This window comes from Protomyctophum parallelum, assembly GCF_964188405.1.
Source record: "Protomyctophum parallelum genome assembly, chromosome: 6".
Classification (NCBI taxonomy): domain Eukaryota; kingdom Metazoa; phylum Chordata; class Actinopteri; order Myctophiformes; family Myctophidae; genus Protomyctophum; species Protomyctophum parallelum.
Window position 1 is genome coordinate 44,097,379 of NC_139701.1, and position 26,022 is coordinate 44,123,400.

The following is a 26,022-nucleotide window of genomic DNA, read 5'->3' on the forward strand; positions in this document are numbered from 1 at the left end:
ATAACAACCACACCAAGGGGTCTAATGAAGTACTGTCACCTCATAAACACATGACATAACCACACCAAGGGCTCTAATGAAGTACTGTCACCTCATAAACACATGACATAACAACCACACCAAGGGCTCTAATGAAGTACTGTCACCTCATAAACGCATGCAAAACTGGAAGAAAATAAAAAAAATCACAGCACTACATATTTTTTTAAATGTTACACCTCCTAGCAAACGTACCAGCGCTGTGGTTGTCTAGCCGCTCCGTCGTGTCGTTGGGAGGTTTTCCGCCGTCCTTCGGTCCGCCCTTCCGTTTGGTCCCTCTGTTGCCCGCGGCGTCTTTATTCGCCGCTGCGTTCTTCGCCAAAGCTTTTTGGGCGTTTTCCGCAGCGTTTGCCGTAGACGACGACGCAGCGGGCATAGCACTCCGAACCGCTCTCTTACCAACGAGCCCGGCGCTTTTCGCCGGCGTCGTGCCTTTCTTCTCGTCCGCCTTCGCGTCCTTCTTGCTCGCGTCCGACGGCTTTTTCGGCGGGTCGGCGGGTTTGACGGCGTCTCTCTTCGGTTTGGCGGCGCTCCCCGGAGGTTCCCTCTTGGTCGCGTCTCGCTTTCGGTCTCCCGCTGCAGCGGTAGCGGCGGATGTGGCGACCTGCAGCGGCTTGTCCTCCTTTTTTCTCGCCTCCTTCATCTCCTCCTTCGATGTCGGTTCTAGCGGTGGGCGATATGGGAAAAATTCAGCTTTATTGGCATGAGAAAACATGTTTACATTGCCAAAGCAAGTGTCAAAATACAATTCAAAAAAGTTGAAAATGGGGAAAGTATATACATTTGGAGGAGGGTACAGCATTAGGTAAACAGAGCTATGTCACATTGCATCGTTATATACATGTTACAAAGCTTTTTTGAACCAAATAGCAGCATTTTAGACAAATAAAAGACTATTTAAATAGTATAAAAAAAAGCTCAGATTAAAGGTAGCAGCTGTTTACGGACTGACTGATTATCACAATATTTATTCAAGCTGTATCACGATACATGATATTATTACGATATTCTTTCAGGCAGTTTTTAGGGATATTTTTCAAGTTGCTCAACAGCAGAAAAAGGAGTACCGTAACAGAACTTTCAGACCAAAACACTAATTTATGTTAATATATTAAAATATATATTATAAACAGTCGTTATACAAAAGCATAAATTATAGGTATAGAACTGCAAATCATCATTCACTGTATCACAATATAAATATATATCTCTGAATATCCTATCACAATACGATATGTATCACGATATTCAGCACCATAGCGCCCACCCCTGGTTGGTTCTTTCTTCGGTTGTTGTTTTTCGGCGGCCTTCGAGGGTCTCGGCTTGGCGTCCCCACCGTCCTTGGCCTTGGCGTCGGCGGTTTTCCCCTCTCTGGCGGCCGCGTCGGCCCCCGTCGTCGCCGCCGCCGCCGCCACCTGCGTCTTGGACTTGGCCTTGTTGCCGTCCACCTGTTTCCTGGCGTCTCCTCCCGCCACTGGGCCTGTCGCCGTTACAAATTGAAGTTGACGATTAATTGCGATTTAACCCATTTAGATGATTCTACAAGGACGATTCTACAAATGTCTTCTAAATCCTGACAGTTTTCGGGAAAAACCCTATGTTTCTATGTCAGTGGTGCTCAAACATTTTCATGTCAAGGACCCCCAAGATAATATGTAATTGGCCACCGACCCCCGTCTGAAAATATGTTGTTCCAGGGACCCCCCCCCCCAGAAGCAAAGATTTGAGTTAAAAACATTCGCTCTGAAAGAATATAATATATTCAAAGATTTGCGCCACATTTTCAAGATCTTTCAAAAACAGCAGACCTAACTGACATCATGCCTCCTTTTATGCATGAGGAGTCCAAGCTGCTTCTTTTCACCTGACAGAGGGGAATTTCCCCGGCCGGACGTAGCGCGTGGAAGGGAAACGTTATTCCGACCAGTTAATTTCCCCTCCATCAGGCTGGCCAGGGGGAGGCAGTATAGAGACGATTTGCATTTCTGTTTGCCTTTTAGGGCACATTGCACAGGGCATGATATGACAAATAACTGAAATATACAAAGAAATCACTGACAACACGTCACAAAGTGACGTGTTGTAAGCTTGTAGATCTGCTATTTCTGTTTGAAAATGTATGACAGTTTTCTGTAAAACCCATGTTTCTCTGTCAGTCGTTCAAACATTTTCATGTAAATTACCCCCAAAAAATATATGTAATATTGGCCGCCGACACCCATCTGAAAATATGTTGTTCCAGGGACCCCCCCCCAGAAGCAAAAAACATTCACTCTGAAAGAATGTATAATTATTCAAAGATTTGGGCCACATTTTCACGATTTTTCAAAAACACTTTAGCTAAACACTTTAGCTATTGAGAAATAGCAGATCTACAAGCTTGTAGATCTGCTATTTCTCAATAGCTAAAGTGTAACAGAATGCTTAAAACACCAAAAGGGGTTCCCGCCCTGAATGGGTTAACACGGAAACGATTGACCCTTGTGCATTTTCTTATTTATTTTTAATGCGATCATGTAATTATGGCGATTAGGGCGATGATGTAATGATTGTGAGCGGTGTCGTGGAAATTTAGGGATAAACATTGTAATAATACTCCATGTTACGGTTTGGTGTGGCCTGTTGCTTTATGACGTTACTGTCCCATGTGGTGAATGCCTTGTGGCTGTAGGTTGGGGGTTGTCTGTGTGGGAGCTATAAAAGGCTGTCGGTTGTTGTCACTCCGGGAGTCAGACTGGGTTTCCATACATGTTACAGGTTCATTCATGTAAGTCTTGTCTCCTTGCTCGAGTAAAATCTCTATACTCTATAGCTCCGGATTCTTGTGTTGCCTCATTATTCATTATTGTGATTTGGTTTTGAGCATATGTCCACAGATTCCATTACATATTTGGAGGTCCTACCGAGATGTGCTGGGCTTGGCGATGTCGGCCTGGTGGGGTAAAGTTCTGTCTTTCGGCTGGGCCGACGTCGCGCAAGTGAGTATAATGGATCTGTTTGGATGTTCAGAAAATGAGGTATTACTTTTATTCTGGGTTTTAAAGTATAGTGATGAATTTGGTTGTGATCACAAATTGTTTTTTTGGTTGGCCTATATTAAAGAGGGAAACTGTGAAGTTTTGCCTTTCATATGTGCATATGAGAGACGGAGGAATAGTGTTTGGTTGGTTGAATGGCTAAAAAATAGTCTATTCAATAAATCATTCATTAAGTTGCCTGCTGTCTAATAGGGGGACAAGAGATCCTGCCTAGGGTATCCTGTTGGTTTAAGAAACAACGAAAATTGGCTAGCCAGCGTGTGAATGTAGGCCTACGATGTTTGAGTGTGTTTGCCTATCTGCCTGTGTGTGTGTGAGTGAGTGAGGCAAGGTGTCAGGATGGCAGGGAGAGAATATGTGGAATGATCTAAAATGGAGATACATAATTCTCGAGTCGAGAAAACGGAAATAGTTCCATAATATGGATGAAAGTAAGGATGTGAAACTAAGGAGAGTGTGAGAGTGGTATGGTTTCACTTTTCATCCTGGTATATTGTATTTGGTGTGTTGAAATTATAAGATATTCTATTTTAGATATTGTTACTGTGTAATTTGTGGAGTTAAGTACATCGGAATGAAAAAGTGAGCCTATGGTAGTTCGATCTATCAACTACATTTTATATGTGGGGTCAAAGTATTTTTGATGGAAATAGAACTACGGAAATACCTCATATGAAGCAGTGGAATGTCTGAAGTAGGACTACTTATTTTTCTTCCTCCTTAACATGGCATAATGGCAAGTTGTCACAAAGTTTAGGATTGTTTTATGTAGAAAAACAGAATGTAATCCAAATTCCCCAGGCAGGCCATGCCCTGAGTAATATTGTAAGTTAGTTTAAGAGAAAATACGTGACGTGTTCTATGAGTATGCCATGGATATTCTTGTAAATCGCTCCGGAGAGCATATGTGGTAGAGCCTCAGGGGAGGTTTAAAATTGAATTGGCTTTTATTTGGGGACCAAGGTAAAATTAGAAGGTCCAAGCTAAATGAGATATATTTCTCATTGTAAATGATCACATTTAGAACATTTCATATCCTTTGTAAATAAGGTATAGGTTAATTTGGAATTGTTAAGCCTACAGGGTTTATCTTAGTCAAAAACAATATAGCTGCATGGGTAATTTGATTTTGTGACAAAACAGTTGCTTAAATGTAAATTAGGGAGTGATTGAGTACATTTGACACCTGTGGAGTGTATGCAGGAAGTCAGTGACTTGACGTGCTAGTCTAAACTTGCTAGTCTAAAAAATAAAATAGAGGCATTTATTATGTTTGTTTGTTTTTTGAGTTACAGCTTGATACTGTCAATAGTTTTCTAATTTCTTTATTTTACACTTTCCTGTGTGGATGGTGTGAGAGAGACAGTATTGAATGTTGTCCTTGAAGTGAGTTTATACTCATTCTGTGGGGACAGTATGCAAATGAGTATGCATGTCTGTGACTGAGAGGAGACACAGCATGAGTGTGTCACAGTGTGACTGTGTGAAAGTTTAGTGTCTAATTATTTACTATTAGTGGATATGATGGACACAGGGATAATCCCAGTGGACATTGTCCAAGAGAAATATTCAGTTTCATGCAAGGATATTTTGAGGGTAGGAAGTTGTGCTAAAACACATACTATATGTCTGAGGAGTGATCGAAAAGAATACTACTATAGGTATTTGTGTTTCTTTGGAGCCATGTTGCCTGTTATCTAGAAATAAGTTAAGGTGCTGCTCAGTGGAATGTTTTGAGACACCATGGTGCGACATGTTAGACAGATAGCTGTTGGAGGAGCTTAAGTCTACAGATCCCCTTAAGCATGAAGTGGCCATTGTTCTTAATCGTTAAATGCATTGTAGATAATGTCTGTGTCAGAATGTGGAGCTAAAAGTAATTAGGTAAAATGGTAATCACGATAGCCTCGTCTATTAACTTCACTATGTAAATCATAGTGTGGGGTTAAACCTTATGAAAATGGTAGTTATAATCACTATTGTTAGAATAGTGTATTGCCTCATTCTGATCAGCTCATGGTCTAACATTCTTGTTAATTGGTAAAGTTGCATGTCCCCAAGCAGTAAAAATGGAGCATTCTTCCTGATGTGGTTTGAGTAAAATAGCACATAGCCTATATTTTAAGGAACTTGTTAGGACAGTGAATAGTGAAGTACGATTCTAAGATGATACATTTGATAGTGCATGCTGGAAAGAGTATAAAGATAGCGGTTCTACAAGCATGTTGTTTGAAATGTAGTCAGAGTAGTAATGAAAAGGTGAGAAGTAGTGTTGATGCTAGCCTGGGGTCATGCTGTGAGATAATTACCCCCTGTAATTAGTTTATTGTTTATTTGCTCTTCCGAGGCTCCTCAGGCTCTGTGTGACGGCTCATGTTATATGAAGCCATTTGTCATAGATGTCATTTATAGAAATTGACCAAAGCTAGGTGGTTCCCTATTATGAGTGTAAAGGATTGCTTCCCAGGATAGTTACTTTTGTAAACTGTCATTTGTTATTAGGAATGTTAAAATATGCCGGAAGCAATTACCGTAGTCAAGAACAAGGGTTTACAGTGAGATTATAGGGAGTATGTAAGTAGCCTTGCTGAAGCCATGAGGGTCACAGGGCAGGAGCCTAACCCCTACGCCCCTGGTCATGACGCTAGTGTGTCATAATAATAAAGTAATAATAGCAAAACTTTATTTGTATAGCACCTTTCATGACATCAAATGCAGCTCAAAGTGCTTTACAGAACAATGAAGAATAAAATAAAAGCAAAGCGTAAAAGGAAAGCAAGGCAACGACATTAAAAAAGCAAGCAGTAATGCAATACAGTGAGGACATGAATAAAAAAAATATAAGATCACTTAAAGGCAATGTTGTAGAAGTGGGTTTTGAGCTGAGCTTTAAAAATGTCTACAGAGGCTGCCTGACAGGCAAAGCGAGCAGGCCAGCAGTGGAAGACCTTAGCGGGCGGTTTGGAACATATTTAGGCAAGCAGTCATGTAGGTAGGAAGGTGCGAGACCATTGAGGACTTTTTAGACAAGTAAAAGAATTTTAAAATCAATCCTAAAAACAACCGGGAGCCAGTGCAGTGATGCCAAAACTGGAGTAATATGTTCTCACATCTTAGTTCTAGTTAAAACTCTGGTTGCCGCATTTTGGACAAGTTGTAATCTGTCAGTTGTTTTCTTAGGCAGTCCTGGAAAAGTGCATTGCAGTAATTAAGCCGAGAGAAAACAAAGGCGTGGATGAGCGTTTTTTGCATCGTCCAAGGACACATAGGCTCTGATTCGTGCAATATTTCTAAGGTGAAAAAAGGCAATCTTGGTAACATGATTAATGTGTGAATTAAAATTCAATTCGGAATCAAGGCCCCACCGATAGAGTCCGCAAGTAAGGGAAAAAGTTAGTTTTGTGGTATTTGAGCCAGAGACCTGATCATGTACGTATGTGCACGTAAAAGAGAAAAATGAAGAAGTTGCCCGAACACTGTGTATACATCTGGCTGATACAGGAGATTGCATTTATCAAGGATAACAAGGCTAACAACTAGTCACTGATTGGCAAATAAGAATGTTGTGACGATGATTGATTTGGTGACATCTTTTTGGAAATTCAGAGAGCTAAAGTCTTAAATCCAGAGCGATTTACATTAGGTAAGAACAAAGAATATGGCAATTAGATCACATACATGGAATATGATTATTAGGGATATAGCAGCTGTAATTGTGATCATTTAAAATATAGTAATTTGCAGTTAGGCAAAAGGTATGCATCTGTCAGAGTAAGCCTGCTCTGGACCTGTTACCATGGAGAGGGAGAGATACAGGACACTGCCGCTTACTTGATTTCTCAGATCACACTGTGGGAGGTGTGATCGTTGCACTGAACTTTGAGACACTGCCGCTTACTTGATTTTTCAGATCACACTGTGGGAGGTGTGATCGTTGCACTGAACTTGAGACACTGATTGACACTGAACTGTACTGAAACACACTGTGTGAAGGGTTTGGGCACCCTATGCAACTGGCAAAGGATGGGTTCAAATGCAAGGCAGAGCTGACTTCTGCGACAACAATGGAGGATATGTTTTCGACATCTGATTTTGTGAGACCTTGGGAACTATGGCTGTGTTCTCTCTCCACGTCATCTGCTGATTTTGTGGCTAGCAGGAACTGTGTTTACTCTCTCTGTGGTGATGGTGAGAGGTGTGGGAAGAATGACAGATGCATATTGATAAAATAGTAAGGAGGGGTTGTCAATTATGGCTGCTATGAAAGGAAATGGGTGGTTGGTCTGGTAAACTTTAAAATGGTTGTGCTCAAGATCTGACATTATTTTGACCTTATTGTGACTTGGTCAAGGATAGGAAGAACAGCTGGCCTAGTGCTATTTAGAATGTTTATGACATAACGACGGTCAGGGCAACAAACCCCATGTACTTCTGTACACAGAATTTACTGCAGGTTATTTCCATGGGCTGAATGTAAGGACATAATATGATCAGGTGCTCAGAGGTTCGGATACCGAAAATACTAATGTAAATTAGTGGAGTTTAATAGTACAGTATTAGATAAAATTATAGATCATTATGTAGTAATATACTCATTCAAATAAGAATACTGCAGTCGTATAGGTCATGCAACAGTGTAAAATCAGTCAAATCTCTACATTGTATTGTAGTACAGTATATAGAGGCATAGTTTTGTTAAATAACAAGTGATTTGAATAGTATTAGTGTAACGTGTGTCACAGAAGCGGAAAGTATTTTTCACATCTCACCAATAGTGTTGGCATATTAGTAAGGAGGACACGGTCATATCTGACTGAACAAGAGGCACTACTAGATTCACTACACTAGCCCAACCCTATGAATGCAAAACCTTCGGTTAAAGTAGCCGGTATGAGAGATTGGGTGAGTTGTGATTGGCTGAGTGAATCATGTGGATGAGAGCCTGATGCTGCAGTGGTCCGATTAACGGCCAGAGCGCTGACTGAGGTTCCCTGACTGAACTTGCTCTGTGCATGTCTATGACAGGCGCAAATGCTCATTAGTAAGAGCAATGAGCTGACATCAGGCCAAGAAAGACACTGACATCAGGGCAGGAAAATAATAGTGATTAAATGACTACTATTGTGTGAGTTAAATTTAAAAACATACTGTACTAGGATAACCTGTTTACATGGTCAGAATATGATCAAGCCGGAATAAGCTAGCCTTATTAAAGATAGGCTAGGCTTATATTGATGAGTTATACATTGTTCGATTATTCAAGAAGTCCGATAAGGGGCTGTATACCACAGATTAGATAGACCTAAGTTAGGAAAGTGTTTTAGCATTACATATTGGTCTGACCACATGTGGCCGGTGTGAACATTTTTTAAGTAATGGTTGATGCTCTGTAAGCTGTTTTGTGTCATCATAGGGAAATATCCGGGAAAATAATAAAAACAGGGGATAATGGTGGATCACGGTCGTGATGGAGTAAGATTCTGATGTCTGGCAAGTCATTGTTCCGGGGGACGCCCCGGAAATAAAGACAAAGTATTAAAATACAATGTGTTTCCTGTATAAATGTATGAATGTTCTGATCCAGGTTTCTTTTTAGGTTCAAGGTGGAGGCGGTCCAGATTCATATGTTTATGGAGTGATTTACTAATGAAATGACTAATCTTTGCATGTGTGTGCATGTGCGCCGAAAATGGTTATCTCGCTGTGTTTACAGAGGAGAAGTATCATTGGATTTTGGAAATCAAATCTGTGAGTATTACGTGAGTAAAATGCAACATATTGATGTTCAGAATGTTTTACTGTAGTTATACAATTTATAGTGTTGAACAGCGGTATTGTTTGAATTATGCCATACTAGTGAGACATGAGAATGTATTTTTAGGCAGTAGTTATACAAATGCGTGTAGAGACGTTGGAAGGTGGTGGACTGACAGTAAATGAGATGGTTATAGTGTCAGCTGGTAGTCAGCTGTGAGACCCCCTAGGGTTTAATTGCACCCCCACCGTTTCCACAGGCTGAATAAGTAAAGGTGTTACTTACACCATCTGTAAGTAAGGAACCAACAGTCTATAAAGTAACAGCTGACTGGTATATATATGTGTTCATGTTAAAAGTATTATCATATTCCCGTCATATTACAAAGTGACAAACACTCTAGATAGACTAGATAGAGTAGGGGTTTTTAAAAAATTGGTTTGTAGTATGTTTTTTTCCAGCTCCATATGATCAGCTCCATATGATCCTATGAAGACGACAACATGAATGATGATGATGATGATGATGATGATGAGGATGATGATGTGCGATCATGTCTGCTACTATGACACTGAGGGTCCTAAATGAGAGTGCTGTTAGCACTCTGAACTCTGAATCCGGAGATCATGTGCGGTCATGTGCCCCAGGAATGTCACCTGTGGGGTGACAATTTCTGGTCTTTTGGGAAGCCGGGACGTGTGCTGTTCTGTTGAAAATGGCCAATCTGCAAATTCGCAACATGTCTGGGCCCTGCACATTGTGAAAGAACTAAAAAGACTTGGCTTGCTCCTCAAAGTGTGCTGGTGGACAATTCTGAATGGACTCTATGGTGCTGAGATGTTTTCTTGGATCCAATGTCGACAATGGTTATTGTATGTTTAATTTGGCGTTGCCTTATTTGTTTGTTGTTATAAAACCATTGTGTCACTGTATATTGTAGGCTATAAGCGGTCGCTCTGTGAAAAATGGGGGCCATGTAGGAATTTCCCTGGATGATTGAGATTTTGTGTTCCAGGTTTTTTGCCTGCATCTGCAATGTACTGATTAATGGTGTTTATGAGTTTTTAAATGTTTAAAAGTGGGGTAATGTCGTGGAAATTTAGGGATAAACATTGTAATAATACTCCATGTTACGGTTTGGTGTGGCCTGTTGCTTTATGACGTTACTGTCCCATGTGGTGAATGCCTTGTGGCTGTAGGTTGGGGGTTGTCTGTGTGGGAGCTATAAAAGGCTGTCGGTTGTTGTCACTCCGGGAGTCAGACTGGGTTTCCATACATGTTACAGGTTCATTCATGTAAGTCTTGTCTCCTTGCTCGAGTAAAATCTCTATACTCTATAGCTCCGGATTCTTGTGTTGCCTCATTATTCATTATTGTGATTTGGTTTTGAGCATATGTCCACAGATTCCATTACAGCGGCCTACCCGTTGTGCCACGCGCAGCGAGCAGCTTGTCTTTGGTCAGGGAGCTTCCTGGTCTGGACGGCACGTCTTTGGGCCTGACGCTCTCCTGACTCTTGGGCTCTTTAGGCAAGGACCTGAGACAGGACATGCAAATTATCACAATGAGCGCTGGGATTTCTTAAAAAAAAAAAATAGGAGCTCGGGGTGCCGGGCAGATATGGCAGCTTTTACTCTGAAAGAAAAAAAACTAATTTTATTTTTTTGTTTGATATCGATAAAAAAACCCGCTATGACGTGTGTACATGTCCACTGGATCTATCGGTTGGATTAGTTATGACAGCAGCAGCTGGACACAAACACACACACACGCACAGTCGCACGCACACACACACACACACACACGTGCGCCAATTGATCGATCATAGATGCATTGTTAACATCCATCCCAGACCTGAGACTCTCCTGGCTCTCTGCCCGTCTGCCGGCCAGTCTGCTGCTGCTGCTGGACGAGGCTTCCTCCAGGTCCTTCAGACAAACCACGGGCTGCTTGAGGAACTCCAGATGTTTCACCTTCTCCAGACCCTCCAGGATCTTGGCCTGTGGGACAGCCAGTGTTGATTTATGTCGACTAATACCGTGACAGAAACATGTTCGTCGACTACCTCACCGATGGAAACTAAATGAAAACGAAGCTATATGATGACTGAAGCCAAGACTAAATATATTGACAATTGCCAACAAATAATAACTAGACTAAAATGTTAGGAAGAGGCTAGAGTGGACAAGAGATCCAGTATTTTACACTTGGTTTGCATGCTGAAAATAGCTGATCTACATTACGACGGCATCCGGGGAACAGTTTAAATTATTTTAAATGAAACAGATAAGTTAATAGATGAATCGTTAACCCCTCCCTACCTGTGGACAGCATCCAGGGAACAGCACCCTGACAATCCTCTCCTGAGGGTTGGACGGATGCCACACCAGCAACGCACAGACGGACGCCATGCAGGGGAGAGAGAGCTCTGAGAGAGACACACACACACGCACGCACGCGCGCACGCACACACAAGTTCTTTATTTGAATGCCACAAATTACAATTCACAATTTGTCAGCCTTCTGATTGGTCCCTGACTGACTAACCAGCAGGCTCTTTCTTTCTGTCTTGTTTCGCCCTGGTTCCATCTTGTATTTCAAGAATTTGTATGGGCCTCGGCCCGAAAGTACAGTAGAGTATCTGCGCGCTGATTGTGGTGGGCCAGTCTGGGCCAAATTCCTCTAAAATGTCCGGTCCAGATTCTTCGTCTCAGTCCAGCCCTGTTCGATACCTGGGGTTTGCTATGATTCCAAGTAATGGTTGATACTTAGAAATGTTTTTCTCGGAATGCCTTGCCCACGTATAAATCAAAGATACAGCCCACCTCCAGAATCAGGACCTTAGTTGTGACTGGTGTCAACAAAAACATCAGTCAGGTGTATTTGGGATGTTAGCTAAGGCGTCGCTCACACATAAAAGACAGGGTGCTCTATCGCTGTCCCAGGGGGAGAGGGGGGGCCAGAGCAGCTCGCAACTCATTTTCAATGGGAGGTCACGTGGTTTTGACGAGACAAGCTTGCTCCGTGGCTGTCTTCTGCCCCAGGTGCCCCAAGGCACGATTCATACTCCTATTTTATTTAATTTCGGCAGTACAGAGGTAAAATAGGTGTATGACAGCTGTCTCCTCGGTGTCTCCGGTCTCTCCTTCTTTCCTGTCAGTCTTCACTTGAAACTATCAGTGAAGGCAGAAAAGCCTAAAACAAATCTTAAAAGAAAAAAACTAAAACTGAAAAAGTGAAATTAAATAAAGAAACGCTACTAACCTTGCTGTGATACTTTGCTGCTGCTGTTATTATTACTACTATGAGATTGTAATAGTGACATCTCGGGCCAGGAGGTCATCAGAGCGTCCAGGTCTTTGCTCCCTCTCACGGGGTTCAGCGTGTACATCTCCAGCCGGCCCACGCCCATCTTCTGGAAGAGGATGAGCGGTTCGATGCCGCCCGGTCCGCCGGGCCGACACAGGGCCTCGGCGCGCATGTTGAGCCTCTCCAGGTGTCTGAGGGTGAGGGCGGCCTGGTCCCAACTCCTAAGAGTTACACACGCGCGCACGCATGCGCACACACGGGCACAAACACACACGCACACAATGCAGAGAGACAGTGTTTAGCGTCTCAGTAAACTATAGGATCATAGAATGCAGAGACAGTGTAGGGTCTCAGTAAAGAATGCAGAGAGACAGTGTAGTGTCTCAGTAAACTATAGGATCATAAAATAAAGAGACAGTGTAGTGTCTCAGTAAACTATAGGATCACATTAAATGCAGAGAGACAGTGTAGCGTCTCAGTAAACTATAGGATCATAAAATGCAGAGAGACAGTGTAGCGTCTCAGTAAACTATAGGATCATAGAATGCAGAGAGACAGTGTAGCGTCTCAGTAAACTATAGGATCATAGAATGCAGAGAGACAGTAAACTATAGGATCATAGAATGCAGAGAGACAGTAAACTATAGGATCATAGAATGCAGAGAGACAGTGTAGCGTCTCAGTAAACTATAGGATCATAGAATGCAGAGAGACAGTGTAGCGTCTCAGTAAACTATAGGATCATAGAATGCAGAGAGACAGTGTAGGGTCTCAGTAAACTATAGGATCATAGAATGCAGAGAGACAGTGTAGCGTCTCAGTAAACTATAGGATCATAGAATGCAGAGAGACAGTGTAGCGTCTCAGTAAACTATAGGATCATAGAATCCAGAGAGACAGTGTAGCGTCTCAGTAAACTATAGGATCATAGAATGCAGAGAGACAGTGTAGCGTCTCAGTAAACTATAGGATCATAGAATGCAGAGAGACAGTAAACTATAGGATCATAGAATGCAGAGAGACAGTGTAGCGTCTCAGTAAACTATAGGATCATAGAATGCAGAGAGACAGTGTAGCGTCTCAGTAAACTATAGGATCATAGAATGCAGAGAGACAGTGTAGCGTCTCAGTAAACTATAGGATCATAGAATCCAGAGAGACAGCGTCTCAGTAGTAGTTTCAGGCCATGACACCCTAAAAAAATCATATTTGAACCTCGACTTGAGCTATGGACATTTTTAGGCGAGTGTTTTTCCTGCAAAACGAATGCTTGCGAGTGATTCAGAGTCATGAAAAACCCCTAGTTTGACACATCACATGCTACTTAAAGCATAATTAAATTATTATTATTTGCCTTATATAGGTTTTTAATGGTACCCCGACGTTCACCCCATGAATTTACCACGATCCACTATTGATTTAACACTCTATTTTAACCCATTTAGACACGAGAACGATTCTACAAATGCTGACAGCTGACAATAAATCCTGACAGTTTCCTGAAAAACCTGCTTTTCTATAGAAGTGGTTTTCAAACTATTTCATGTCAAGGACCCCCAGAATTATCTGTATTTGGCCGCCGACCCCCATCTGAAAACATTTAGTTCCAGGGATCCCCCACCCCCCTTTCCCCCCAGAAGCAAAGATTTGAGTTAAAAACGACGTTAGCTGTGAAAGAATATATATTCAAAGATTTGCACCACATTTTCACGATAAAAAAAAAAAAAGCAGATCTACAAGCTTGTAGCGCGTATGAGCTTGTAGATCTGCTATTTTGCAAAAACCTTGAACGATTACTATAGCAATTTCCTTTGGGTCAAACCTTAGATTGACCGGCCCACGATCTAGAGGAGGGGGGGAGGAGTCAAGTGCACTGACCTCATGTGGGCGGGGTCCGGAGCGAGGCTCTTCAGCCTATCGGGAGCGTTGAGGAAGACCACGCCCAGGTCCGGAGAGATGAGGTTCTTCAGCCAATCAGCTTCAGCCAAATTGCTCTGAGAAGACACGCCCCGTCCCGCCGACTGAAACTCCTCCTCTTCCTGTTCGGCCGCCTTCCTCACCAGGAGGCTGTTGACTCCTATTGGTCGGCAATTAACTTAATTTTTTACAGTGTAGGCATTTTATCAGACGCTCTGAAACCAGAACGACTTATAATACAGGGGTTCACTTCTCAACGTCTTTGGCTGGGGATCCCCGAAAATGCTTTGCGACGCGCTGCAACGCGTTGTGAGCTTGTAGATCGGCTATTTTCAGCAATTGTAAAATCAGTCATCACGACGGCATCAAGGCCCGCCAAAATACATTTTAGTCGACTAAATCAACTGTAGACTGACTAAAATGTGCTGCCCAAAAAAAACAACACTAGGTCTATCGGGGGTCACAGCGACCTATATATACCTGGCAGGTTGTCGGTCCCCAGGTGCGTGACCAGGAGGGCGTCGACGCGGTCCAGGTGGCGCACCAGCTTCCAGAAGGCCGCGCGCGGCTCCGAGCCGCCGTTCACCAGCACGTTGAAGCCGCTCACGGCGAAGAAGGCCGAGTCGCCGCGGCCGCCGGGGAACACGTAGCAGCACGGGCGCAGCATCTTCAGGAAGCCCACCTGGTGATGGAGGGGGAAAAGGAACTGGTTGGAATAACGTGTTCCTTCCACGCGCTACGTCCAACCAGGGAAACTCCCCCCTGCTGGAGGGGAAAGGAACTGGTTGGAATAACGTGTTCCTTCCACGCGCTACGTCCAACCAGGGAAACTCCCCCCTGCTGGAGGGGAAAGGAACTGGTTGGAATAACGTGTTCCTTCCACGCGCTACGTCCAACCAGGGAAACTCCCCCCTGTCAGGTGTAAAGGAGCAACTTGGACACTCAGGCATGAAGGAAGCTTGAGTTCAAGTCCGTTGCTCTCCCCTTGTCCCCCATATACGGGGACTAGGTTGGTGGAGGGTGTGTAGCAGTGGCGTGCACAGACATTTAGAGGGGCAGGTGCTCAAGTGAAAAAAAGAGCACCTTGTGCTGCGCATTTTGGGGCGGGAACCCATTTTGGTGCTTTAGCTATTGAAAAATAGCAGGTCTACAAGCTCATATCGCGCCACCGAGTGGCGCGCTACGAGCTTGTAGGTCTGCTATTTTTTTTTTTTATCGAAGAACCACTGACATAGAAACATAGCTTTAGATTGTGGGGGCCTAAATAATATAGTAGAAGCGTTTTTTATCAAGATGTGATCAATGTCACCATGGTCCACACACTAAAAAGTAAGAAAAGAACACCCCCTAGTGTCTATCTGTGCACACCACTGGTGTGTAGAGCCCAGGATCACATTAGATGATTGACACAGGGGTGAAAAATGAGTTACAAAATCGTGGGATAAAAGATATTAGTAAAAATAAAAAAAATAAAAAATAAAGGAAGCCCACCTGGGAGGGCGGGGCCAGCAGCGAGAAGGGAGACTCGGGCTCCAGGGACTCGCTGAGGTACTCCGTGAACTCCCGGAGGCCCTCCATCTCCCCGAGCGCCGCGGGGGGGTTGACGCGGATGTCTATGAAGCCCTGTGGGAAGTTAAAATACAATATTATAACATTATCTATACTATATACACTGTATGTTTTTTTTACTTTTTCTTTTTTTACAGATCTGTATGAAATCCTGTGGAAGTTTAACCCATTTAGACCCCGAGGACGATTCTACAAAGTTTTCTGAAAAACCCATATTTCGATGTCGGTCGTTCTCAAACATGTTCATGTCAAGGACCCCCAAAAATATATGTAACTGGCCGCCGACCCCCATCTGAAAATATGTTGTTCCAGGGACCGCACAGAGGCAAGGCTTTGAGTTCAAGACGTTCGCCATGAAAGTTTTGCGCCACATTTTCACAATTTTCTTTCAAAAATAGCTAAAGTATAAAGTAATGCTTAAAACACCAAAAGGGGTTCCCGCCCAGAATGGGTTAAATATAAATATTATTGAGGGCCGCTATCCCCTCCTATGTCCAGCTTTGAGGGTCCGTGTAAACACAAACATTGAAGACAAAAATGTGTAAACACAAACATTGAAGACAAAACTGAGGACGCAAATTGTGATTGGCCGGAATGAGATGATGTATATCGTATTATTTTAACCCTCGATATCTGGCAGCACTGCAGGGGGGTTGATACGGATGTCTATGATCTCTATTAAAAAATATTTAGATCATACATCTCGGATAGTCATGAAAGACAAGAAAGAAAGAGTGAGTGGCTGGCATCTCCCTTGAGAGAGAATCGGAGTAGAGTCGCTGCTCCTTCTCCTGGAAAGGATCCAGTTTATGTTGGTGGGGCCATCTGGTTAGGATGCCTCTCGAGCGTCTCCCTAGGGGAGGCCCTCGAGTAGCCTGGTTTGGTCAGCCTCATAGCGTGGAGTCACTGAAGCTTTCTCCCCGCATACGAGTCTAGAGTTCGTGGGCCTTGACAGACAGACCCATCAGTACTTAGTTCAGAATAGTCGTTGGTTGGACCAGTCATTAGTCCTACAACCTATGTCTAACCTCCCACGGGGCAGCACACCTAAACCTAACCTTAACCCTCTCCCAACCCTTAACACACCCCTCACCTAAGGGGTGCGTTAATCTGGTCGTTTTATCGCACCCCTCACCAACCTTAATCCGGTCGTTTTATCGCACCCCTCACCAACCTTAATCCGGTCGTTTTATCGCACCCCTCACCAACCTTAATCCGGTCGTTTTATCGCACCCCTCACCAACCTTAATCCGGTCGTTTTAACATCCCCTCACCAACCTTAATCCGGCCGTTTTATCGCACCCCTCACCAACCTTAATCCGGTCGTTTTAACATCCCCTCACCAACCTTAATCCGGTCGTCTTAATGCACCCCTCACCAAGCTTAAACCGGTCGTCTTAACGCACCCCTCACCAACCTTAATCCGGTCGTTTTAACTCACCCCTCAACAACCTTAATCCAGTCGTTTTATCGCACCCCTCACCAACCTTAATCCGGTCGTGTTAACGCACCCCTCACTAACCTTAATCCGGTCGTTTTAATGCACCCCTCACCAACCTTAATCCGGTCGTCTTAATGCACCCCTCACCAACCTTAATCCGGTCGTTTTAACTCACCCCTCAACAACCTTAATCCAGTCGTTTTATCGCACCCCTCACCAACCTTAATCCGGTCGTGTTAACGCACCCCTCACTAACCTTAATCCGGTCGTTTTAACGCACCCCTCACCAACCTTAATCCGGTCGTTTTAACGCACCCCTCACCAACCTTAATCCGGTCGTTTTAACGCACCCCTCACCAACCTTAATCCGGTCGTTTTAATGCACCCCTCACTAACCTTAATCCGGTCGTTTTAATGCACCCCTCACCAACCTTAATCCGGTCGTTTTAATGCACCCCTCACTAACCTTAATCCGGTCGTTTTTTTTTTTGATCAAAGTTTTTTTATTAATGTTCACACGAAAATATTATACAACATTTTTCGAACATTTTTTCCCCCTTTTTTCCCTCCCCTCCCCCAGAGTGCTTGCACCATATGAAATAAAAGGCACATACAAATATACATAGACATAATAGAAGACTAATAGAAGTATGCAAACAAATTATGTATAAAAATAGGCCCAGGCCGTAGCGTAACGGTCTGGGCACCGGACTGGTGATCCAGTCGCGGTGTGCCGCGGGTTCGACTCCCGGACCCGACACGGCCTTTACCGCATGTCATCCCCCCATCTCTCTCCCGTTTCCTGTCAGCCTACTGTCTGTCCCTTAAAAAAATCAATAAAGGCGTAAGCCGCAAAAAAATATCTTAAAAAAAAAAAAAAATTATGTATAAAAATAAAAATAAATAAAGACAATAATAATAAAAATAAAAATTAATTACAGTAGGGTCAGTATAATAAGTTAAGGATTGTTGATGTCAGCCGCGTTCATCCTCTCAATGTGTGTCAAAAAAGGTTGCCAAATGGTGTAAAATTTTAAAGCACCGGCGTACCCTCTTGTGGAGTAGCGAATCTTCTCCAATGTCAGATGATGTAAAACATCATTAACCCAAGATTTAAAGGTTGGTGGTATTTTCTCCTTCCATTTAAATAGTATTTGCCGCCTAGCCAAAAGAGATGCAAAGGCTATCATATTCTTGTTTTGCCGGCTAAGATGTAGATCTTGGGAAATAACTCCAAACACTGCAACAGTGGCAGAGGGTTCTATGGGCACTTCTAATACATCTGAAAATGTTTTAAATATTGATTGCCAAAATGTATGTAACTTTGGACAAAACCAAAAAGCATGCGCAAGGGTAGCCTGATCTTGATTGCAACGATCACATATAGGATCCATGGTAGGAACGAAATCCGGTCGTTTTAATGCACCTCTCACTAACCTTAATCCGGTCGTTTCAATGCACCCCTCACTAACCTTAATCTGGTCGTTTTAATGCACCCCTCACTAACCTTAATCTGGTCGTTTTAATGCACCCCTCACTAACCTTAATCTGGTCGTTTTAATGCACCCCTCACTAACCTTAATCTGGTCGTTTTAATGCACCCCTCACTAACCTTAATCTGGTCGTTTTAATGCACCCCTCACTAACCTTAATCTGGTCGTTTTAATGCACCCCTCACTAACCTTAATCCGGTCGTTTTAACGCACCCCTCACTAACCTTAATCCGGTCGTTTTAATGCACCTCTCACTAACCTTAATCCGGTCGTTTTAATGCACCCCTCACTAACCTTAATCCGGTCGTTTTAACATCCCCTCACCAACCTTAATCCGGTCGTCTTATTGCACCTCTCACCAACCTTAAACCGGTCGTCTTAACGCACCCCTCACCAACCTTAATCCATTTGTTTTTACGCACCCCTCACCAACCTTAATCCATTTGTTTTTACGCACCCCTCACCAACCTTAATCCGGTTGTTTTAAGGCACCCCTCACCAACCTTAATCCATTTGTTTTTACGCACCCCTCACCAACCTTAATCCGGTTGTTTTAAGGCACTCCTCACCAACCTTAATCCGGTCGTTTTAAGGCACCCCTCACCAACCTTAATCCGGTCGTGTTAACGCACCCCTCACCAATCTTAATCCGGTCGTCTAAAGGCTCATACATACATAGTATGGATTTTCGGTGGTGGGGTGACCACCGAACTACAACATGACGTCACGAGCTGCGGTGAAGAGCAAGCCACCGCTCCAGCCCTTCTCTCTGTTTTTACTCACCACCGCTCAACGTTATTTCAGCTCCGGTGGTCAGCTCACCACCGGAGCGGTGGTCACCTCACCACCGAAAATCCAGACTATGAATAGGCCTTTAACACAACCCCTCACCAACCTTAATCCGGTCGTGTTAACGCACCCCTCACCAACCTTAATCCGGTCGTGTTAACGCACCCCTCACCAACCTTATTCCGGTCGACTTAATGCACCCCCCTACACCAACCTTATCTCTAAACAATGCTATGTCTAACCAAAGGATGCCTGCCACCCATCTAGCCAATCAGCGTAACAAAAAGCTGACGTCACCGCACAGTGCGCTAGTCTGCAACTCATGCATGAAAGATGCCACGCTAAAAACAACAAGGTCCGTTTAGTTTCTACTTTCTACGTGAGCGAGATATGTGGGATTTATGTCAGAGTCTAGATCTGAAATAACTGCTGTACTTATCGCTTCTGTGGAAACTTTTAAACTTGTTGCGCCGAAGGCAGCCATTGTTGTTTTGAAAGTACTGCAAGCATGAATGTTACGTTGCCATACACATGAACAAGAGGCTGCTTTTCACAGTTGTACGGAGAGCCGTTGAAACGCAGTCACTGATTGGCCTGATTGACCCCATGCTATGAGGCTGGACAAGCCAGGCGAGTCCTCGAGGCACGTCCCACTGGGAGGAGACCAAGGACCAGATGGATTATATCTCCACTGGGGAGGAGACCCCGGGGCAGACCAAGGACCAGATGGATTATATCTCAACTAGGAGAAGACCCCGGGGCAGACCAAGGACCAGATGGATTATATCTCCACTGGGAGGAGACCCCGGGGCAGACCAAGCACCAGATGGATTATATCTCCACTGGGGAGGAGACCCCGGGGCAGACCAAGGACCAGATGGATTATATCTCAACTAGGAGAAGACCCCGGGGCAGACCAAGGACCAGATGGATTATATCTCCACTGGGAGGAGACCCCGGGGCAGACCAAGCACCAGATGGATTATATCTCCACTGGGAGGAGACCCCGGGGCAGACCAAGCACCAGATGGATTATATCTCCACTGGGAGGAGACCCCGGGACAGACCAAGCACCAGATGGATTATATCTCCACTGGGAGGAGACCCCGGGGCAGACCAAGCACCAGATGGATTATATCTCCACTGGGGAGGATGCCCATGAGGTTGCTGGGCCCTCGGTTTGTTGTCCTACCTGTAGGCCATGTTTGTAGTTATACAGGTTGTATTTGTAGTCCTACTTGTAAGCCATGTTTGTAGTCCTACAGGTTGGATTTGTAGTCCTACATTAATAATAATAATAATAAAATATATGATTTATATAGCACTTTTCTGGGTACCCAAAGTCGCTTTACATGAAGGCCATGTTTGTAGTTCTGCAAGTGGTATTGTGGTATTTGTAGTCTTACCTGCAGGTTGTGTTTGGCCAGCTCAGAGTTCCTCCACAGACCAGCGTCGGGACAGCTGACCGTCAGGATGCCTTTTAACGACGGGTCACATGACCCCAGCAGATTTCCAATCTGGGTGGCACAGGGGGGTTATAGTGCTTAAAACGTAACCTGACGTTCCTGGCTTGGATTGGGTTTTACCAACATATGTGACATATTCTTTGAAAAAAAGTAAAGAGTAAATAGGCTTGAAAGGTTCACTTTTGTGGACTCTAACATTACACCTAGCTACACGTTTAAGCATTTATGTCATATTTACATTTCAATTTACGATTTTAGCTCTGACATTTATTTCAGACATGCTCTAATTTAATATGTGAAGAGTCTGCCTGCTGTGCAATTAACTCATTTTGGATAAAAAATAAATAAAGTCAGTTTTTCTCTGGTGAAAAGCTGGAGGCTGCACGATGGAAAGCTCTCAGTCAAATCTGGTCACAAATGTCTTGGTGTGTAGGAAGCCAATGTCAGTGTTGATTTAACATTTAATTACAATTTACAATGTAAGCATTTAGCAGACTGAGACACTCTTAAAGGACCACTTCACCACTTTTCAACCTATCTTCATATAATAGGTCCTCACTAATAATCATGATATTCTTTTTATTTATTTTTTTGCTACTCAGTCTGTGTCTCATAGGAGAGCTGTGGGTAGTTTAGAAACCGTCCTCCAGTGAAATTATCATTAGGCAGATTTATGTTTAAACAAGATTTTTTTTTTACAAAAATGTTTAGATTTTTATTATCGTGAGAACGATGGCTTCCATTTTCGCATTGCAACTTTTCAGGACTAGAAAGCCTGCAGTTTCTATTGGCTTGTATTCCCCATTGATGATGTCACTGGAGGACGGTTTCTAAACTGCCCACAGCCCTCCTACAGACCGAGTAGAAAACAAATTGCGCCATTTTTTTCATGATTATTAGTGAGGACCTATCATATGAAGATAGGTTGAAAAGTGGTGAAGTGGTCCTTTAATCCAGAGTTACAGTAAGCAAGAACAACACATGGTAATACATCAAATACATAAGCAATAGTCACCAAGAGTTGTAAGCAACAGTGGAATGAATATCTTTGACTATTGATTGATTCATTGATACGAGTATACATGGTACAGTGTCGTCTACATAAAATGCTATCTAAATGATATAAGTTGAGCCTTTGCATGAGGTCGTCGAGGCTAGGGCAAGTGCCGCACAGAATACAAAACTCTGATGCTGGCATTCAAAGCAACCAAAGGTATGGCTCCCCCATATCTTGCAAGTATGATTGAACCCTACAAACCCCCACACTCAGATCAGTCAACGCAGGGAAGCTGGAAGTACCCTCACTAAAAACGCCAGGACAACGCTCCACACGTCCCAAACTCTTCTCCCTTCTGGCTCCAAAACGTCAGACTCCATCATGGCCCATAGCACTTAGCCACTTACCCCAACCCCTTAGATAGCATTTCTGTATACTTACATAGCATTTGATACAGACTTATAGCATGTTATGTAGACAGCACTAGAATTGCATTGCATGTACATATGTATATGTATAGTTTATATGTATAGTTTCATTATATAGATATTCCACTATTACTTTCTTGGCTTACGCATGTTTCATGATAAATGCTTTTTAGGTGCTTTTTCTAAAAATGTCTTCTACATCCTGACAGTTTTCTGAAAAAGCTATGTTTCTATGTCAGTCGTTCTTCGGATTTAAAAAAAAAGCTTTTTGTTCTTGCTTGTTCTGCTAAATGCCCAAATTGTAAATTGTGGTTTTCCAGAACCAGAAAATAGGTCTGTCTGTCTGTCTGTCTCATATGACCATATATGGAGATATCTGATGAGCAACATGATGATGTTACAGCACGTCCTCTCGACTCACCTCGGCGTCGGCGAAGATCTGGACGAAATCGCAGAGCGAAAAGCTGCCATTCTGCAGCACGATGTCCCCGCCACCTTCCACACACTGACCAACCAGCAGCAAGAGTTTGTGACGAGACGCGCCGGCGATGAGACGATGGACCTATGGGGGAAGAGGAGGCGTCGACCGTTTAATGTCCACATCATGGAATAAATTGTTTATATTAAGGCTCTGATGTCTGAGCAAATCCTTTGCTGCATCTTTCTCTCTCTCTCCCGCTCTACTGTGGGCGTCAATTAAGGGCAGAAGTGAAGTGAAGTGAGTGGTGCAACTCTGTGTGGGGGTCCCCGGACGTTCCAGACCCATAGGAACGCGGCATGGGTGCCAGCCCGGTTCCGGCGAGCCGTCCCATGTCCGAAACGCACGAGAAATGACAGAGTTACCGTGTAGGGGTCCCCGAGTGGGTCCCTGGCGGGTCCCCGGAACATCCAGAACCCCAGGAACGCAGCCAGGGTGTCGGCCCAGTTCCGGTGAGCCACCCCGCATCCGAAATGGTTGAGAAATGATAATTACCGTGTGGGGGTTCCCAGGGGGTCACGCCGGAGACATAAGCTCGACATAAGCACGTTAATGCCAAGGAATAAAACACACACACGGACAAACTCGCACACACACAGACAAACTCACACAGGCACACACACGGACACACACACGCACACCAATAAAGCTCACCCAAGTACAAACCACGCTTAAATGCCTGAAATAGATCCAGCTTTAACGTGTCGCACGCAACTCCGTAAACAGCAGCTCTACAAGCCCCACAACACGTCGCACCGTCGAGCTGCTGTTTTCGAAGCGGTCGGGAGGGTTCCTGAATCCTCACAGAACCAAAAAGCAGTGCATTGTGGGAGGTCAGGAATGAGCAGGGCGATGCGACGAATTAACCTCTGGTGAAAAGAGCTTTGATTCAACTCAGCTCACCGACGGACTGAGAGAGGTCAGTGTGTTCGTTGGAACCCATCGCCCTGACTAAAAAGGCCTATTCATGAACCACTTTTCAGGTGATAAGGCGACGACCACCAGTAAAAACACGACATGTGTTGTGTTAAAGGGCCACTTCACCCTTCTTGCAAAAATATATATGTTAATGACGTTTAGAAGATTTAGAACACTTTCCTGGGGGTCTTTATGTGTGTAATATGTGGTTTTAGATATTTTAGATTTTAGCAGTGAGCCCAGTGTCTCTGATGCCATGGACACTGGGCTCACTTCCACTGGACTACAATTCCCATACAGCTTTGAGCACTGCTCCTCCTTGTGGATACACTGACACGAAACAAGACAGGAACGCCCAAAAACGTCACATCCGGTTTTTTACCCTGGGCAGAATTTTCTATGGCTGCCAATGCAACTTTTTCCAATCCTTAATCACATACGGACAAACATCTATGCCGATAATATCTAACTTGCGGAGTTAACGTGCCTTGTACACAGATCTTTCAACGTATGGCATTGCAAATACGTTTGATAATCGCTACTCTGCGCAATATTGTTTTGGAAATGCCGCAAATTGCATTGCAGTGAACGAGAGCAAATCACAACTTACCCTGGGGGTGGTGACTCCGCCCAGAATACGCGTTTTCGTGTCAGTGTATAGGGGGATGTAGTCCAGGAAGTAAGTGAGCCCAGTATCCATAACATCACAGACACTGGGCTCACTGCTAAAATCTAAAATATCTAAAACCACAAATTACACACATAAAGACCCCCAGGAAAGTGTTTTAGATCTTCTAAACGTCATTAACATATCACCCATTCTTGAGATAAGGAACAAAACTTTTTTCAAATCAGATTTTTTTATTTTTAAGACAGATGTATTTGTAGACACAGGTCTCAACTACCAATCTTGAGAAGGAACAGGTTTTTCGCATAACATTTCTTTCTAAAATGGGACATTTATGCACTTCATAACTGATTCATGTCAACTCCGTCAGACACACTAAAATCCCTTTTATTTTAATTTGATAATTTCAACAATAATATAAAGTCCTCAGTTATCTTATAATGGCTTTCAGTAATCAAGTTAAGTAATACAATTATTTTAATATTGTTTTGTTCCAATATCACACTATTATGAAATATCCAATTTCTCAAATCCGTCATTTCAACCTTTATTGTCTCCACCAGGCCGAAGGCATGGGGGGAGAGTATGTTTTGCACTCCGTCCGTCCGTCCGTGTGTCCGTCTGGCCGTGTGTGTGTCCGTGAGCAGCTAATCTCCGGCACCGTTAAACACAATCATCATTACGTATCATTTCAGTTGGTGTTTCAATACATAAGCACAAAGGATTTGAAATCGAATCGTCTATTTCTTTGGAAATTAACAAAAACATCACGGGACCAACGTCTGACGGAGTTGACGAATATCTGACGGAGTTGACAAGTTGAACTGATTTAGGTTCTAGACCACCTAGGATCTTGATTCTGGTGACTAATCCCACATTTTCAAGGATGAGGAATACAGTGGTACTATTTATATTGGCCCTATGACCATGGCAGCCATTTCCAAAATGGCCGCCACCTGCTGTTATTTTACAATAACTCAAGTTCTACACCACCTAGGATCTTGATTCTGGTGACTAATCATACATTTTCAAGGATGTGGGATACATTGGTACTATTTAGATTTGTCCTGTGACCATGGTAGACATTTTTCAAAATGTCCGCCAACTTTCTGTTATTTCCCAATAACTCAAGTTCTACACCACCTATGATCTTGATTCTGGTGACTAATCCTACATTTTCAAGGAGGAGGAATACAGTTGTACTATTTAGATTTATCCTGTGACATTGGCAGCCATTTAAAAAAATGGTGGACCTGCTATTATTTTACCAATTTAGTCAGGGAATATTATCAGAATAATGTAAAATCTGTGAATACATTTCTTACCAAGAATATTCTTCAATGTGTTTATAAAGGTGTCTACTAACATATCCCACATTGGTTTCTATTGAACCACCCTAGGGGCATTTTTGCTGAAAAGTTGGGTACCATACCAAGTGGCTATGGTCAAACTAGGGAGTCTATGGCCAAACTAGGGGTCAAACCCCTTGGGCTAAATTCAGCCATATATCCACTTGCCCAAATGTGCCCAAATGTGCTGACCTCATTTTGTGATGACGGCTATGGCCGTTTTCAGCCCAAGGAGTGTTCTTCGTGCATAGCTAATGCTTGGAATGCATTCAGAATCATGAAAACTCCCTAGTTTGACATGTCACATGCTACTTAAAGCATAATGAACATTTTGCCTTATATAGGTTGTTGAAGGTACCCCAACTTTCAGCAGCTGTCAAAAGTTCCCCTAGGGTGGTTGAATAGAAA

At 43.5% G+C, this 26,022-nt stretch overlaps 1 protein-coding gene across 1 annotated transcript in view; it reads right to left on the minus strand.

The window, feature by feature from the left end:
- map1sa (microtubule-associated protein 1Sa) overlaps nucleotides 1-26,022 on the minus strand; it is a gene marked incomplete at its 5' end in the record, with an annotated part of 59,805 nt that overhangs the window by 21,115 nt on the left and 12,668 nt on the right. Inside the window, 11 exons of the mRNA XM_083766773.1 lie at nucleotides 235-702; nucleotides 1,295-1,519; nucleotides 10,257-10,369; nucleotides 10,687-10,832; nucleotides 11,154-11,260; nucleotides 12,097-12,362; nucleotides 14,020-14,218; nucleotides 14,539-14,740; nucleotides 15,550-15,681; nucleotides 20,757-20,867; nucleotides 22,663-22,803. Of these exons, the coding sequence (XP_083622899.1) occupies nucleotides 235-702; nucleotides 1,295-1,519; nucleotides 10,257-10,369; nucleotides 10,687-10,832; nucleotides 11,154-11,260; nucleotides 12,097-12,362; nucleotides 14,020-14,218; nucleotides 14,539-14,740; nucleotides 15,550-15,681; nucleotides 20,757-20,867; nucleotides 22,663-22,803 (2,110 nt within the window). The remainder of the gene's footprint in view (nucleotides 1-234; nucleotides 703-1,294; nucleotides 1,520-10,256; nucleotides 10,370-10,686; nucleotides 10,833-11,153; nucleotides 11,261-12,096; nucleotides 12,363-14,019; nucleotides 14,219-14,538; nucleotides 14,741-15,549; nucleotides 15,682-20,756; nucleotides 20,868-22,662; nucleotides 22,804-26,022) is intronic.